The sequence below is a fragment of the Diorhabda carinulata genome, chromosome X (genome assembly GCF_026250575.1).
Source record: "Diorhabda carinulata isolate Delta chromosome X, icDioCari1.1, whole genome shotgun sequence".
In the NCBI taxonomy this organism is placed as follows: Eukaryota; Metazoa; Arthropoda; class Insecta; order Coleoptera; family Chrysomelidae; genus Diorhabda; species Diorhabda carinulata.
In genome coordinates this window covers 28,722,414-28,741,252 of record NC_079472.1, presented here as the reverse complement: position 1 = coordinate 28,741,252, position 18,839 = coordinate 28,722,414, and the positions used below count along the sequence as shown (strand labels likewise).

The 18,839-nt window shown below is 31.8% G+C and overlaps 1 protein-coding gene across 1 annotated transcript in view; it reads left to right on the top strand.

Moving 5' to 3' along the window:
- The window catches only part of LOC130902438 (uncharacterized), a 28,597-nt gene extending 11,165 nt beyond the window's left edge, over positions 1-17,432 (top strand). The window contains exons 3-12 of the mRNA XM_057814582.1: positions 2,000-2,298; positions 5,121-5,280; positions 6,338-6,478; positions 8,351-8,500; positions 8,911-9,022; positions 12,747-12,919; positions 14,486-14,611; positions 14,672-14,929; positions 15,015-15,243; positions 17,089-17,432. Coding sequence (XP_057670565.1) covers positions 2,000-2,298; positions 5,121-5,280; positions 6,338-6,478; positions 8,351-8,500; positions 8,911-9,022; positions 12,747-12,919; positions 14,486-14,611; positions 14,672-14,929; positions 15,015-15,243; positions 17,089-17,300 — 1,860 coding nt within the window. The 3' untranslated portion in view covers positions 17,301-17,432. The remainder of the gene's footprint in view (positions 1-1,999; positions 2,299-5,120; positions 5,281-6,337; positions 6,479-8,350; positions 8,501-8,910; positions 9,023-12,746; positions 12,920-14,485; positions 14,612-14,671; positions 14,930-15,014; positions 15,244-17,088) is intronic.
- Positions 17,433-18,839: the final 1,407 nt, after the last annotated feature.

Here is an 18,839-nt window from a genome sequence, read left to right as displayed (position 1 = left end):
ATAAAATGTGGAAAGACAAATCTATCACGAAAACAACGAGACTCCCTCTAGTTGATGCTCTTCCCCATTGCAACTTAAACAGCAGCAGAAACATGGACTTCAAACAAAGCAGATAAAAACCGAATAGAGGCTTTCGAAATGTTGGTATCGAACCATCGTATCCGTATTATAAGAAAATGATCTACGTACACGGGTGCTAACCAGAATAAACCGCATGTATGGGAAATATAGCTAGAAGATCAGGAACAATGGAACAGTTAATCATAGAAGGGAAAGTAGAAGACCATCGCCCAAGAGGCAGAACCCTTAATAAATATGAGACTACATCATGCCGAAAAGATTACACAGTATAGGAAAGCATGAAAACAACTGCTGAATCAACTATAAATGGTGTCACTCCATCCTTTGGAGGATAATGGAAAGAGTAGGAGGATCCTTTCGTTTGGCGCTCACTTACCTTGTGTGCGGGGGTGGAATTAGCTAATAATTAGAGGAAGAAATAAAATTATATAAAAAAATAACAAAGAATCTTTAACACCGACAAGTTTTGCTTGATTGAAATATTGTTTCATTAAATCGATCAAAATATAAAAACCAGGGCTGTATACAGTATTATTAAAAAGTTCTCTTCCCCTTTTTGGTAAGATTATTCATGAGCAGTGAAACTTTGAAGTTCATTAGTTGTAATAATAAATGACGTAATATTGTAACCATTTATTTTTAATAGAACCCAAAGGCAAGTCACACTCTATTCAAAGGAATTTTAATGATACTAATCTTGTTTTTGTTTATGACAATAACAATAACTCCTTTAAAAACAAAGCTGTGATGAATAAAATGAGTTAATCCGAAAATTCAAGCTGCTTCTTGATAGTCGTCAAATATAATCTAAAGTTATTACGTCTTTCCAATTTGATATTTTTAAAATTATACATTTAATAATTTGTGTATTGTTTAACGAACGTTTGATCGTATTAGTAGCTGGTGGTAATTTTAATATTTGTTTTGTTTGAAACTACTCTAATTTAAAAAAGATTCAGTTTAGAGTAATAACGGGGTGTCTAGAAGCCTAGCAAACCGGGAAAAGGACAGGGATTTTGAAAAACCTGTGATTTTCAGTAATTTTGAGTGAACCAACCAGGTCAAAATTATTAAAGAAGGCCGTTTTTTCTTTAACTTTAATTCTGAACTTCCGCTATAGGTAATGGAGGAAGTCCAGTTCCGTTGTTATTAGAGGTGTTAGTTGGTGTTTTTTGGTAGATTTTGATTTTGTTTTCCAGGTATATGGCTGAGCGTTATTTAGATTTGCACTTTCACATAAAACATTTTCAACAAATTGTAGAACTATAGGATTTTCTTCGGCTTCAAGTGGCTTGTCTGTCATAAAATCTAGGTCAGGAAAGATATCGGAATTGAAAGGTTCTATTCTACAAGCCTTAAATCCATTTATAGTATTTGCCAACTGATGCCGCTTTTAAATAAGCTTATCCGAATACAAAAGCAAAACTAAAATTGCATCATCCAATCGTAACATGTTGAACTTCCCTCGTAACTGTACTCTTAAGGGATCACATATCTATGGTTGCCTAACTAAACGCGAAGAACAGCTTGCAGTAGTGGAGCAAAATTAGTTAAATTGAAAAAATAACTTGGTTTTTCCATTATACTTGTATATTCTAAAATCAATATTCATCATCATAAAATTGTAGTAAATTCACGAAATTTCAACCAGGAAAATATAAAAACCAACCTGGAATTTGAATTTTAATTTTTACTAGACGCCCTGAATAAAATAAGTGCGTAATCAAAAGATTTGTTACTAAAAATTGTCGTTTAGGTCAGAGAGAAATAACTGCCGGTGTCATACGGAATTGATGCATTTTATTTTCGCTACGATTACTTACAGTTAATTCGTCAAAATGAATTTTAAATTTAATAATTTTTGTCATTGTAGTAAGTTAAAGTTGATTTTCTACATAGTTATAACTATCTTTACAAGCTATATTCGCAAGAAATGTCATCCATGCCTAGTAAAACTCCAGTCAGTGTCCTCCAAGAATTATTGAGTCGTAGAGGAATCACTCCAAAGTATGAATTGGTGCAAATAGAAGGTGCTATTCACGAACCTATATTCCGTTACCGTGTATTTCTCAACAACGATCTTGTTGCTACCGGTACCGGAAGATCTAAGAAAGATGCCAAACACGCTGCTGCAAAGAACTTGTTAGATCTCTTGGTTGGAAAAGTCACCCCTGAACAGGCTAATCAAACAAATGGAACGCCTGGAGCTGTTGATATGTAAGTAACAGAATGTCATTGATCTTTAAACCCGTTAACTGCACATTATTGCTTTTAATCGGCATAATACTTAATACTCTCTCAAAACTAATGACCTTTGAATTTGATGTATGTTTTTTTATTGTCTTAAAAAAACTTGTGTGTTTCTGCAGTAATTAGTGATCATGGCTATTTTTTAACAATATTTAATTTTTTAAAGACTATGTAGGATGTTCAATAATATAAACTTGAATTTATCATTTTAAACATTACAAAACATAGGTTTTACTAATGAACAACTTTTATTAATTTTTGTCTGTTCATGGCACTACTCATCTTCATACACCATGTCAACATTACACTGCACTTTTGTAGTAGACCACTGGAGAGTGTTGTCGTAAAAAGATTCATACCCTGTGATATATTTGATGAGTTTTTTCAAGTCATCAATCTTCTTCTTCAGACGGGTTGGCAAGCGTTACTGGGAGTTCAGGTACAGCATTGTATTTCTTCAAAGTAGACGAAGTTACAAACCCATCAATAAAGTCTTTAACCACAACTTTACCTTGACGAGTTTTTTTATTGGAATTTCTTGTTTGTCGAAACTTTGAAAGGGATTTTGTTTTGCTTGGGAACACCTCTTCCGTGTGTTTTATCTGAGTTTACATTTTTTTATAATAAAGGAGTCACTACCCATTAAAACTATATATCATGTCATTGGTTACTTTGTGCAGAGTAAACCGTGCTGATTTACTTGATTTGATAATCATTTCCCTCATACTGTTCTGGGATGTGCACTCTGTCCGATTTTCACACAAGACGCTAGAAATGAATGTCCCTTTACTTGAAAGTAATAGGTCACATACTCAAACATTCCCCTATCACACAGATTCATGAGAAAATATTGTTTTTGATTTGCCCTGACAGGCCATCACTGAAAAGAACTCAGCAGGAACATTATTTTGTAAATAGTACAATAACATGGAGCACACCTCTTCTGGTGATTTTTTGGCTTCACCTTCATGATAAATATACATGCTTGCTTTATTTGTCTTCATATCATGAACACAAAAGACATTCAGCCAGAGCTGACGTATGTAAAATACTTCCTGTACTGGAATGTTTGGTAGCGAAAGGTTTTGCATGTAGTCAAAACAAAATACATCCTTGTTTTTAGTCATGTATTGTTTCTTATAAAACTTCTTAGCTCTGTGCAGGTGAACTATTTACTCAGCTGCTACGGTACGTTTAACGTTCTCGCTTAAACATTTGTTTCTTAGTTTGGATTTGAAATGCTTACACTGCATACATCAACCTGTAGCCGTCCAAATAATAAGCTGAAATTTTCTATGAAATAGTAAAAACTATGTTTGACTCATCTTTCGATTCAGGATGTTCGATTTACAACATTTCATGCATTGTTGCAATACTGATTGCTACATCTAAGTATTGTTTCATCTTGGTCCCATAGTGGGTTTCTCTAACTTCAAAACGAGAAATGTGGTTATGGATAGTAACACAAATGTCACCTTTGATGGCATTTCCGCTGTGGTTTTTGCCTCTCATGTCAGTGGTTGTTTTATTTTGAACTCTAGTTCGTCTTGCAACTCTATCACGAGAAACAACGTGTATTTGCATAAATAAATTTTTTCAAACAAAAAGAAATTCCCTATTGTCCTTAACATTGTAATGAAAAGAAGTGTGTCTTGCAAAGCAATATGTTACTTTTTTCGTTCTAAGCTTAATTTCTTTAGCCTCAATCAAAGTTTGCAAATATAAATCCTGTTCGTTTTTACAATCGATTGAGTAGAAAGTATTCTAGATCTGTTATTTTGCGTCATTATCAATGGATAAACTGCATTTACAAACAATCTCATCAGGAATACATTTTTGTAAAACAATGTTACCTTTATAGTTTGTATATTCTTCAACTTTCACTTTGGATGTATATAGTATAAAATTTCTTTTATATTTCTCTTCATTGACAATATCTCGTTTCCTTTTAGGCTGAGGTTCATCCTCAAAACTTCTACTATCCATTTCGTAAAGAAAACGATAATAAAACACAATGTAAAACTACAAAAACTATGAACACAACAGTATATTACGTCTATGACCTCTAAACAGCAACTAACTGTATAAGGGCGTAAACAAACACATGAAAACAGTTATGCAACAAAAATTTACTGCAGAAACACGTCAAGTGACGCCGATTTACGGGTTTCTGCACTCAATATTCCATGTTAGAAAAAACCTATTTGGACACATGGCAGATGATGGGTTTCTGAAATAAACGATTCATTACCATTTATAGTGATTATCATGCGACATAGAAAAAAAAATTAATCAACATAAATAACCATAGTTTTAGTTAAAATTTAATTTATCCATAAACTTGACTTTTGGATTCCCAATAAACGTCAAATTGACAATATATGAAAGAACTTGCTTTAAATATAGTGGTAATTCTGTGCAGACTATAAGAACCGCCTCTTTCAAAATTTGAAAATAATAAATTGATGCCTTAGTAACTGTAAATCCTCTGTTACGGTTCTATTTGTTGGAGATATTAATCCTTGTTTTTTAAAACGTAATTTGAATTTTCTTGTCACCATAAACATTTTTTTAATATATAATCAATGGCAAATTTGAAATACTGCTTAAAAGACAAAGTACAGAAAAGAAATATACAACTGGACAACATATTTTTTGGGTAAATACTTTTTTTAATGTTGATTCTTTAAAATTGAATTATTCTGTCTCTTTTACTTCCCTTCGAACCGAATGGTTTATTTTAATGAAGATGATAAAAATTTTAAACTTGAAAATTTATAATTTTATAGCACCAACCAAGTGGTATCACCTTTCGATGATAAAGTGATGGGGAACCCCATCGGCTGGCTCCAGGAGATGTGCATGTCCCGCCGTTGGCCACCACCATCGTACGAAATGGAACATGAAGAGGGACTGCCTCACGAAAGACAATTTACCATCGCCTGTCAGGTAAGTGAACGACTTTCCCATCCTCATCAAAGACTGTTCATCATCGTCTGTAAGGTAAGTTTAATGGGTTCCTAGACTTACGCGGGACTAAAGATATAGATAGAAAAGGTCTGATCACTTTCAAATCAAGTTGAATGTAGTTTGAAGTAATTCTAGACTTTCTTGATATTTATTCTAATTGGTTAATGTATGTATGGGAAACTTGTATAAAGTGTGAATTGATAATTGACACATACATTAATTTTTTTTCGTTTTCTACTGAACGGTTTTTATATTGAATATTTCATCTTTATTTTTGTGGGTGATTAATAGCAGCATAATATTTTTTATGATACCAAAAGTCATTTGCAAGCTTTAAAGCCTTTGAGAAAAATTAAACTCTGTTGAAAATATAGACGAAAAGTTTTATTCTTCTTATTACAATTTCTTTGAACTACATCATCTGTTTTAGTAATAAAGTTAAATATTTTTAGAACTATTTAAAATTGCAGTATTCTGTAGAATTTTTATAATTTTCATATTGATGTTTAAGTTCTACATAACTACCAAGAATGAGCTTTAAAAAATTGTTAACAAATGTATTTCCGTTTCGCTATATATCAAGTATTTATTTTTCTTTGTTAATTTAGTCAAAAAAAATGTTGCATTAAGCTTATTTTGAGCAAAAAATTACTTTTCTTGGTTCATTTGCTCTTTCGGTAATCGAAACATTTTCTTATATATGATCCATAAATTTCTAGAGATATTTGATAAATTTAGTTTGGTAATTTGAAAAAAAAACTACCCGTCTAACCAAAACTACGTTTTTGAAATATTCACAGAATTTTAGTGGAGAGCACCAACGTCTTATTCTGCTTATTAGATTGCAGTATTAATGTTTGAGTAAAATCAACATTCGAAATGAACTATGTAATCATTTGTAATAGTTGCAACATAGCCAAATCAGTATCGCATGAGCTAATATTCATTCATATTATTTTAAAACCTTAAATTTTGATTTAGATTAAAGTTTCAATATTAAAATTTACAGTATACAAGGTTTTGTTAAAATTTTCAGGTTTTGAAATTCCGAGAAGTTGGTACTGGCAAGTCCAAGAAACTAGCGAAGAGAATGGCAGCTCACAAAATGTGGCAAGCTTTACAAGATTTACCACTTGATGGTAACAATTTACCTAGTGTATTTGGAAGCTGTGAAGATGTAAGTGTTTTATTGATGTATTTCCATTTTAAACTGAAACATGCTTTTTTTAAATTTGTGCAAGAGATAATTATATAATAAGTTCAGCGTAGTAATTTGTGTAAATATGCCAAATATTGTACATTTACTACGAAATATTTTGGAACGTTTATTCTATCTTTCGTTTTCAATCGGTCATCATACATACGTATATACAAGGTGATCCAATGAAAAGTTTGCACCTTTTTTTGTAATTAAATTCAAAAATGCTCGAACACGTCGATTTTGCTTTTGAGGGGGACACATTTTAAACATTTTCTTCGATCTGCGCCTTCAATCCCTTAGCAGGGGTGAGTAACAACCCTAAAATTTTAAATGGAAAGAGGGGTCGACTGATATATTATTTTAAAGGGCGCAAAATTGTATTCCTAATGATACCCTATTTGTTGAATTTTACCAAAACAGTTATGCGAAAACGTCGTTAAAGACATTAAGTCGAAAATTTTTTGGTATTAATGAAAAATACAAATAAGTCTTAATTATTACGAGTGAAAACAACTGCAATCGTTAGTACATTCCAATATTTGTTATTTTTAACATGCTTTATAAAAAAATAAACCAACCATTAAATTGATTTATTAAAACCTTACATTAACAAATGTTGAAACTGTCACCCATTTGATTTCATACAATAATACAGATTTTGTTCAAATCTATTTCTAGCATTTTGTAGGATATCAGGTGTTATGTTTCTGCACTCTGCTGTAATCCGTTGGCGAAGATCTTCTATGGACTCGGGCTTCGTGGCAAAACATTTATTTTTTAAGTGTCTCCAAAGAAAAAAGTCTAAATGCGATAAATCCAGTGACCTGGCAGGCCGTTCAATTAGGCCCCTCCTTCCAATCCACCGTTCAAGAAACTGGTCATCTAAGAACTGTCTTACAGGAGCCACATAGTGCGGAGGTGCTCCATCTTGCTGAAAATGAAGCCGATCAGCAGTATGATTTTGGTCATCTTCCAATTATTTGTGTTATTAAAGGATCAATTGTTCTGGAATGGAATAAATCATTTTGTACCACAAAATTAAAATAACTTGAAAAGCAACCAAACTGAATCAATGAAGAGACTAAACGTATCTGCAGTTTTTATTTCAACAAAAAAACGCAAACGATTAGTGAGGAATTTAGTTCTGATAAATAATGTCGTGTTACTGAAATCCCATTTTCCTTTTAATTAAATAATTTAGAAATGATTGTAGTTGTTTTCACTCGTAATAATTAAAACTTGTATTTTTCGTTAATACCAAAATTATCGGCTTAATGTCTTTAATTCCGTTTTCGCATTAACTGTTTTAGTAAAATTCAACAAATAGGGTATCATCAGAAAGAGAATTTTGTGCCCTTTCAAATAATATATCAGTCGACCCCACTTTCTATTTAAAATTTTAGGGTTGTTACTCACCCCCGCTAAGGGGTTAAAGGCGCATATCGAATAATATGGTTAAAATGTGTCTCCCTAAAAAGCAAAATCGACGTGTCCGAGCATTTTTGAATTTATTTACAAAAAAAGAGAGAAAAACTATGTGCAAACTTTTCGTTGGACCACCCTGAATATCATTGTAATTATTGAAAAGGTTTCATTGCTATACAAAACGTTTTTTCATCATTTTTAGTCAGTGAGTGAGATATTATTTTGTGCTACGGTAATTTTACTGTCTTTCAGTACTTGTGCAAACAATTTTAGTACTAACAAACTTCATTTAAAAAAAAACAACTAATAATACAAAATTGAAATGAAAAATGACTTGCTTAAAGTTTTGAAAGAAAGTAAAAAAAATTATCTTAGCACACTATCATTTCAATTTTGTGTTTTTATATTGTTGTTTCTTTGTAGTTTGTTAATAAACTCGGAAGTGTTCAGAATCGTTACTCAGGTTTGAAAGATACTAAAATTACCAAATTGAGTAATCAACAATCTCTCAAAGTGGCCCATTTCCATAAAACTTTGAAAAATGCTGTTGGACAAAAATTGGCTGAATTGCAGGTATCTACGTCAATTTTATTGAACTTGTGAGACTTGTATGGGTAGAAATTTTGAGGTGGAAGTAACTCATTTTAAAAATAAATATTATATTTTCCAAGATACTTTGATAACGATGCAGTTCTTTTTTAATTTTTGAAGGGGTGAAATCAAAAAATATTTCTATAACACAGAATGCTGTTTAACAAATGTGTCTTTTCGTTGAAGCAAATTACAGTGAAGTTAGAGTAACTACTAATTCAAATTCAGAGACTACTAAAATAATTATAAAAGTCTCTCTAATCAACCTTAAGGGGGTATTTTTAAATATGTGCCTCTCCTGTCTTTTCCATGCTTTTTTATAATGGGCTAGAGTAGCTTTGCATATTCTATTTTTTAATTAAAATTGAAGTAATATATTGTTGTGTTTTCAGACTGTTGCTATCAGCTCCAAGGATTTCAACTTTGTTCAATTCCTACAAGAAATCGCCACCGAACAATCATTTGAAGTAACTTACGTTGATATTGAAGAAAAATCTTTGGCAGGTTGTCACCAATGCTTGGTGCAAATTTCAACTCTCCCCGTAGCTGTCTGTTATGGTACCGGTAAAACTCCGAAAGAGGCAAAAGCTTCAGCAGCTCACCATGCACTTGAATACTTGAAAATCATGACCAAGAAGTGATCATCTAACAGAAAAACAGTCTTGGAGCGCCTCAAACTGTAAACCAAAACCAACCGCAATTTCTTCTCACAACAAACTTGATTTGTATTTTTGTTGTTTTATAGGCAAACTAATCTCGAGAGGCGCGACTACAAAACATGATAAGAATCTAAAGTTGATTGTTGTAAGCTTTCTTCTCTTGGTAGATCAATTTAAGTTATATTTTCTTAATTGCTCGTATCAATACTAACGAGATTTTTCACCTATTTTATCTTGGATCTAAAATTATTGCCCTGCTTTTGGTCACTTTTCACGTGAGAATTGAAATATTCTTACTGTTAGTCAACTACATTGTCTCGATTGAAGAATCTTAATGGAAAAGTATACGTGAAAAGTGACCAGAAGCAGTTAAAGAGAAGGATAGCATCTAATTTTACAAGCTATACTTTGCATAGAATTAGTGGTTTTTTTCGAGAATCGATTTACATATTATTTTTGCGTTTGGTGGTATCTTCGTTTTCGTAAAAACTTTTCAATGTGTGTGTGTGTATGTGTATAGGAGTTTATTACACACTGTAACTATGCGTCACATGGTTTAAATCTACTACTAATATAGATTATGAGTAACGGGCCTTTATCTTACTGGTAACTCTTTTAGTTGGAAGATTTGAGTCTGTGTAGTATTAGTAACACGCCAGAACGCCCATTAAGTATTAATTAATTTACTATCCGCGATTCTACAAAAAACTTTCACATGTATTCGAATTTTTAAAAAAAATTATCATTATGTTATTTACCTTTAATTAAGGAGATTCAATATCTAATTTTTTAGAATTTTATCTCTTATATTCCCAATATTTTATTTTGTGTCTCGAAAAACAAACATGTATAGAAATGATGTAATCAGGCTTTAAATTTAATTGATTTCTCACGACAAGACAATTAGAATAAAATACATAAAGATAAAAAAGTGAGATTTTTACAATCTTCCATTATCTTTTCGATGAGTAACTTCATTATTATTATTATTTGAATGTTTTATACATCCAGAACATACATACCAGATAAGTTTTGTTGTAATAATAAAAAAAGTAAAGCTTTAATATGTTGGTAATAGAAGAATATGGTAATATGTATGAGAAATTTAGTATTTTTGTGGTTCTCTGTCTGTTTCCAGGTTTAATAAAAGATTAAGTGAATTTTATTTAATGACTGGAAGCAACCCTTTAAATCTCATCTATACATCTGATACCATTAATTTGTCTATCCCTTTTAAGTTTTAGGGTTCCGGTCCATCTGGTATCCATTTCTTCTTTCTTTTGCCATATTCTTTCCTTTCTAGGTCTTCCCATTTGATTTTTAATCATACCAATTCAGCTGTATCCTGTTTATTTTTGCTATTATTGAATTGATCCTTTATTAATCTCTCTTCTTTATCTTGTCTCACTTATTTTTTTCCTACAAAAATATGCAATGTGCATTATTGGTAATTCCATTAAATTGTGAGATAACTTTGTAGGTGGGCGATCTGATTTTATATACATTTATTATAATATAACAAGTAGATAGCTTTAGAAGTTTAATACACTATTATTAGGCACTAGTTTGTAATTGATAATCAACAAAATATATAATGGATGTAATTTTGTTTAGTGCCCCGATAATATGATATGTATTTATTATATTGTGCAAAGGGAGCATTTATTTGATGCAAAGTATAGAGGTTGTACCCAAAACATTTTAATTTAGTTTGTTTTTATTTTTTTTTTGTTGATCAGTAATAGTTTAAAGGAAACGCTCCTATTATTAAATTTCAGATTGAAGAGTGTTTTTTATGAACAATTACTGAACAGTAATTAACATATATGTCAATAGAAAGTTTTTAGACACAAACTGGCAATACACCACTATATTGTCGCAGCTGTCTAAAGATGCCTAGAGGTGTAGAGATTTTTTTAGTTTGTTTTCTTTTCCTAGTAGGTAAGTTTGTGATTTATATTGATGTGTATGCTAATTAATATAACTTCCTGGCTTATTTTTTCATTTTATTTATTCCAAATAACCATTGTTAACAGGGCGTTAAAAAAATTGTTTTCTACATGGTCCTATTAGCAATCAGGTAAAAATTTCCCTCTTCCATCTAAGCTTACTATGAACTTTGTTAAATTGCACATTTATTTTTCCTTTCTTGATCGTCTGTAGGTCAGGTATGTCTGTGTGAGGCAAATAATCTGTTACGTTAACAAGGACATCAGTTTTCCAATTGATCAAGTTATTCTAAAACTGTACTAAAAGATATTTCAAAATAAACGAAATAGATCCAGACGAATTTTTTAAACATAGAGGAATGAATCCGGGTTTATATGATCAACTATTCAATTTATTGAGCAGAGACTTAACAAACAGTTCTTGTCATGGTATTTTTTGCTAAATTTTAGTTTTCTTGTATCCAGCCGACTGTTTGTTATATAAAGACTCATGAACATGTACAAATTCTATCAGCTTTTCACTTAGTGAAGTCATTTTTCGGGGTATCTACAGCCACAATTACACTAGAAAAGTGATGTCGCACGTAAAAAGTAGAGAGTTAATTAACCTAGACGTCAAGAGCGGATACAAGTGCGATCCTTGTGTGCGTTATCACAGTTTCTCAATAAGTTTAACTATTTTTAACATTTATAACATCTAGAGCACGTCATACTTGTGTTCATTCTATCTACTGCTTCAAAGCAAAGTGTGACAAGATGAAAATAAATAAATGAGAGAAGAAAAATAAAATTATAAATTTATAGAATTTATTAAATTTCTTTTGCATATCTGGCAACTTTTAAGAAAACAATCAATGTAGTTCTGAGTGGCTTCAGAAGTTGCACATATTTTCTGTTAAACGAGATTTGAGATTTTGTAAATTAGACAGTATTCATAAGTTGAATACTGGAACAATATTTTCAGTAGTTCAAATTTTAGTAGATAAAACGTATTGAAAAACCTGGTTACTGTGATTAATCAAACTAATGTCATTATATCTAGTCAAAATTAACAGCAAAATTCACTATATTTTCCAATGGTTCTCATAAAAATTTTTGGTACACTTTTCAAATGGACCATGGGAGTAAAGCATTTATCATCTTCATCAAAACAATATAATTCCAATTCTACTGGCATGAAAGTTACAATCGTAGGAGGAGCAGGTAAATTTCTTAAAAATAATAAATTCAAAGTATTATTGAACTCAAGTTTCTGAATATATGCTGTTTTTACGCGCACTTCTTGATAACTCTAAGTTTAAAATTTTTGTGACATTATGTTTCATTGATCACAATAAATTCGTCAAATATAATTTTTTGGCGATTATGAAGTACTTTCCAATTTTGTGTAAAAATTATTTCTATGTAGTCTGTTCATTGATAAAAAACTATTTCATTTCACTGATGCTTTTAAATTGATATTAGAATTCTCTGATATCGTTTCCAAAAAATACATTTATTGAGAATTTACGTGTTTATATTACTATTACAGATTTATTTTCTTATGCAAGAGAATTTTTTCTTTTATAAATGTTCAATATATTATTTTATAATGCTACATCCAAACTTATCGATTTTAAGGAAACATTGGCCAGCCCCTATGTTTGCTTTTGAAACAATCACCGTTACTAGATGAGCTATGTATACATGATATGGTCCCAACAGCAGGATTAGCAGGTGAACTTAATCACGTTGATACAAATTGCAAAGTTGTGGCATATACAGGAAAAGAGTGCTACCAACAAGCTTTACAAGTAAGTTAATACAACTGATTACGGATATTCTGGGGATCGTTCCTAATAGTATTACAAAAAATATAATTCTATCAATTAATTGTTTGTTATTATTATTCTCTGTGTAAACTTTTTGCTTCAATGGTCCCCAAATATAGTATCAACGGGAGTTAGATGTTTTCTCACTACCAGTAAAAAGTAGGGGGATTCCCCATCATGTAGAAAATACATCTCTCGGATAACAACGTGCGCGTTGGCAAGAAAATATATATACAAAAATATTTTGTAGAATGTCGAAATACACCTGTCCTCTTTAAACGACCATAAAAAAGCGAGGATCTACTCATTAGTCATTTATGACACCAATCCACACGTCAACTGAAACCTTAAATGGGAACGACATTCTCGAATAGCTTGAGGATTTTCTTCTGTCCACACATAGAAATAGTTTATCCCGTCTCTTGTAAACTGGGCTTCATCTGTAAATAACGTCCTGTACAACGTTGGTCGACGATTGTTAATCCGTCTACAAAATTGCACTTTATAAGGGTATAGCTGATTTTTTGAGAGACTCTAATTACTTTTGATTGAGTAATATTAAGTTTTTGACTTAGTGTTAATAATGTCATCTACATATCGTTCTGTTCTTCCACGGGGAAAGTGCCATTTTCGCGCCTATAATTAAAAACTGACCCAAATGTTGGATGACTCGGAATTCCTCTGTCAGAAAATCTGTCTCGCAGATGCACACAAAAAATATGTATTCTTATTCACATAAATACATGAAAAATTCTGTTGGAGGTACTTATTTCTGTTAAAATACTCGTAATTCATAAAATTTGTCTAAATGAATACCTTCTTATGTGCTACATTATTTTTGGAGAGATTTGATCATTCACTTTTTGGCATATGTCGTTTCCATTGGTTAAATCAAACTACATGAATATAGTTTGAAAATTACTTATTGAATTTTTAAAAAATATTTAATACGAATCCCTAAATTGATTTTTCCAAATTGGTTCCTGGAATTTCTAAGCTCAGCTAATACCAATTGAATGCTTGATAGTAGTATACTGCATAATGAAAAAATTTGAAAATCAAATGAGCTGTGTTATACTATAGTCACTTTCACAAATTACCCTATAAATTAATGAAGAAGAGGAGTTGACACTTTTTAGTAGCCTCATATTCTCCCTGAGGGTCCCTACATATAGTCAAAATATGTAAACTTCCTCATGACTCGCCCTGTCTAATAAAAAAAAATAAATTTATAATACAGTTTGTTTCTATTCTCAAAATGTTGCCATTGGCTCAAAACATGGAGGTTCCATTATGTACGTTTTATAAAAATATTAAAAATTACAAATCCCTATGAAAGCAAAATTAAATGCCCTTGAGTCACTATAAACAATTTTTGGTCTGTTACAAGTAAGAAACAAGTTTTAGGATAGCGGTGTAATCAATTCTGTCTTGCATTAACATTAACAATGAGAAGTCTGCAGTCATATAAGACAAAATAAAAAACTTATTCTATACTCTTACTATTCAGATCAATAAAAAGAGTTATGAAAAGTTATTTTATTGTAGAATTCCAAGTTGGTGGTAGTATTAGCCTCTGCACCTAATTCTGATCAAAATCCAGAGAAAATGTGGTCTGCAAATGCTAAAATTGTTCAAGAAATAGTTACAAATGTTGGCAAATATGCAAACAAGGTACGTATGATTAATTAATAGCTATTTCATAATATGGAAACAAATTTTCCCCTTTTATAGGCATTTTTGGCAATTGGTACAAATCCAATTAACAGTTTAGTACCTATGGCTTGCGAAATATTAAAAAAACACGGTTGCTATAATCCTAACACTATTTTTGGTATCACCACTTTAGATACTGTCAGAGCGAATACATTTGCTGCCCGGGCTCTTGGTCTTGAGCCTGAATGCGTACTAGTACCGGTGATAGGAGGTCATACAGAGGAAACTGTAGTACCAGTTTTATCGAATACTAAACCTACACCAGAGTATACCCCCGTAAATATTCAACGATTTTGGCATAATCCTATTAAATAATTATCTATACATTGTACTTTATATACAAGTGTAACTCGTATTTTAGGAAGAAATAGAAAATATCACAATGCATGTAAAGAAAGCAAACGATCATCTAATGAAAATGAAACCGGGCGAAAATGGCGCATTGGCTAGCGCATTTGCATGTGCTAGATTCATTATTTCTTTAGTAAAAGCAATGAAAGGTTATCCAGATATTATCGAGTGTGCTTATGTTGCTTCTAAAATTCACCCTGATGCAAAATATTTGTCAACCCCTCTTCTGTTAGGGACTGGTTTGTATAAAAGAATTTTATTAAAAATAAATATTTTAATAGGTCAAATTTACTAATGAAGAATACTAAGTAGCTTCATACCCCATGCTATGTCGCTCTTGGAAACTACCTCAACAGCTTTCTTACTTATACACAGTCTCTTTTACCATAGATGTACAGGTGCTTAACTTGACTTATCAGCTATTTTTGCATTCCGCATCTTTATTAGTCTGTCTCTTCTTCTCTTTCCTATTACTTACATTCCTCATATCAACTTTACTATCTCAATATGTCGTGAAAACATCCCCGTTTTTGTTGTGATTTTTTTATTTTATTATTCCTCCCATACTCATCCATTTCGCTATTTTCCTCATTCTTTCCACTTCACAGGTGTTTCATTTTGTTGTTCAGAACCCAAGATTTCCACCCTTAGTTCAGCATTGGTAATAATATCTATATCTACGAAGAGTTAAATTGCAGCCATTGAAACATTTATAAATTTAAAACTAATCAATAACTTACCAAAATTGATAAAGATTTGCCATCACTGAACTAACAGAAATATTGAATGATCATATAAACAGAGATTTATCAGCATCATTGTTTATACTGTTGTAGAAACCATGGAATAAATGGAAAATTTAGTTCGTATACACTGAGACCTAAAGTCCCCCTTTCTTGCTACGATATTGGAAAACTCGGTATTTACAACTGATCCATCAATCCCACTCCTTTTAAAAAGTCTAGAATGTGGGATGGCTTTAATTGACTTAGATCTTCGTCTTCTATTTCAAATGCTCCCAGATGTAGTGCTCTGGAGTTCCTTAGTGTTTCACACTTGGAGAGAATGGTTATAGTGTCCCAGAAGAGTCTTTCTGTCTTAGCCCCTGTAGGTTGTCCCAATAATTGGTTTTACTTTAATCTACCTTCTTTTCCAGTGCTTTTTCCATTGTTTTGTAGCTGTTACCAAAGAAAAGTTCGGGTCCCATAAAGGACTTGTCTGCCCCCGCTTTAACGAGCTTATCAGCTATTTCGTTTTCCTTCGCTCTGGTGTGTCCCAGAATCCATTGATTTTATTCTTTCTGCCTAGCTCGTTTAATTTTTTTAAGCAATCCTAAACTAGTTTGGATTTTATGATATTGGAGATTAAAGCTCTAAGGGCTGCTTGACTATCGGACAAGTTGATCATCTCCTGTTTGCGATAGTTCCTCTCTAGATTGAACTGAACACATCTTTTGATGGCATAGATTTCTGCTTGAAAAATGCTTGGTGTGGGGCCAACGCTTTCAAAGTGTTTGGTTCTGGGCCCGTACACTCCTATTCCAGTTCTGTCTGCTGTTTTTGATCCGTCCGTATACCATTTAATGGCATTTCTGTTCATTTCTTGTATGGTTTTTTCATCCCATTTGCTTTTACAGTTTATTTTTGAGGTGAAGTTTTTCTCAAAACTAAACTTTTTCGATGCAACGTCCTGAGACATATCCCAGGGTTGGTCATTATTTAGGAACGGCATTTCTTTGATGATTCCGTCTCTGAACATCTAAGTGATGTCTTGTCTGTCACGCTTTCCAGTACTATGTAGAGAGGTGGGAGATTTAGGATCACTTCTAGCGCAACTGTTTGGCAAGATTTCATGGCCTTAGTTGCACATAAGCAGGCCAGTCTTTGTAACTTTGAGAGATTGTTCCTAGGGGTATTCAGAATAGTTCTGGTACCCCATACCACTGCCCCATATGTGATGATTGGTCTCACAATTGCTATGTACATTTTGTTTTGTATAAATTTTTTCTTATTATCTACCAATTTTATTATCAATGAACTATATATATATTTTTTTCAAATCATTAAGCTATTGATTTATTTCAGGTGGTATATCGAAAAACCTCGGTGTACCCAACCTAACGGAATTTGAATCTTGTAATTTGGATAATGCAATTATGCACTTGAAAAATGACATTAAACAAGGAGAATCGTTTGTCGGGGTTAACGATAACATCGAATGTGACCCTTGCAATATACAAGTACCTAGATGTCCCAGAAATTGGTGTGAATACAAGAAAGATCAAAAAAATATGTAATATATAAAAAAACTTTTTTCATTCTGGTCCAGTAAATAAATTAAAAATTTTCATCTGCAATTGAAATGCTTCAATTGAAACAATGATGAGGACAAGGAAGTATTCGATTGATTAAAACTACTTCTACTACTATGTGTGAATTTTTTGTTGTTAGAATGCAACAAAATAGTTATTTATTCAACTAATTAAGAAAATAATATATTTCACCCGATTTGCGTCCTTACAAAACGGTAAATTTCACCCGTGGGTTGAAATATGTCAGCAAGTGTATACAAACTAAGTAAAGTGACTTACGTTTGACGGAAATGGGTGTTGAATTTATTATGTAGAGATAACTGTTACCATACTCTCACGCACATATGCTGTAAGTATTTTTCCACACATGTATCGTGTAACATAAGGTTCGTAGGAAAAATAGCGAATAAAACTTGAAAGTAATTTCTCGCATTTGGGTGTTTTCCATTCAACTATTATATCGTTCACAACATGTGAAATTTATCACTTTTCTCTGGTTATGTAATATCTGTCTGTTTGCTTTATAACAAGATCTGTTATTTTTCTTCATCTGAGGGTCGATGTCAAGAACTTATCGATTTTGTCTGTGGGTTTTATAGTTTTCATTCGCAGCTGTATCTTAATTGTTCTTGATAGATAAATGAGATGCATTGTGTGTCTTCAATTTCACTTCCTTACCTGATTGAACAATGACTTCATTGTTTTACTCTTGTAGTTATTATTACACAATAAATCAGGTCTCCTATGGAATGTCAAATTTCAAACAATGACATATGTATTTATTGAAAATTGTAAAGCGTTTCTTTGTTATTCAATGTGTAATTGATATTTTTATTGTACGTAAATGGAAATTTTTAATGACATAAAATTAGAAGTTCATGTCATTTGTTAATATTATTTCGCTATTATTTATTTGAAGCCGTAAAAAAAGTATAGTGTATAACTCGTATGGAATACTAATTTACCCCTTGTATGATGTACAAATTTCTTATTCGTGGGTAATGACTATCATTTCTTGCTCATTAAACAATATACTATTATGTACAATGCCGGGAAATGAATTATTAAAATAATATTTCTCAATGTACACTTGATGACATTCCATGGGAATTTATGTTTAATGTTTTATATCATACTGTTTACTCATATTTAATTCAGTTTGAGCAAAAAATTTTTTTATTTTTTATGAGTAAACCGCGGTAAGTAATATCTGATACCTAACACGAATGTTTAGCGTTCGTGTTTATGTGGGCAACATATTATAATTTGCTTCAGCAGACAAAATTACTTCTTGTTAGTTGGACTATTCCAGTCTGGTAAAGTTACTTTACCAAACTTATGGTATGGTTATAGAACAGATGAAAACTTTAAGAAACCAGAAAACAAATAATAACAGCAGCAGAAGAGATAAGCCTTTACTTTAATAATGACAAAACAAAGTTTATGGAATCGAACTAAGAATTGCCAAAAGTAACAGCTGTGCCTTAGAAGAATATTAACATCGAAAGAGTTGTTCAGATCTAC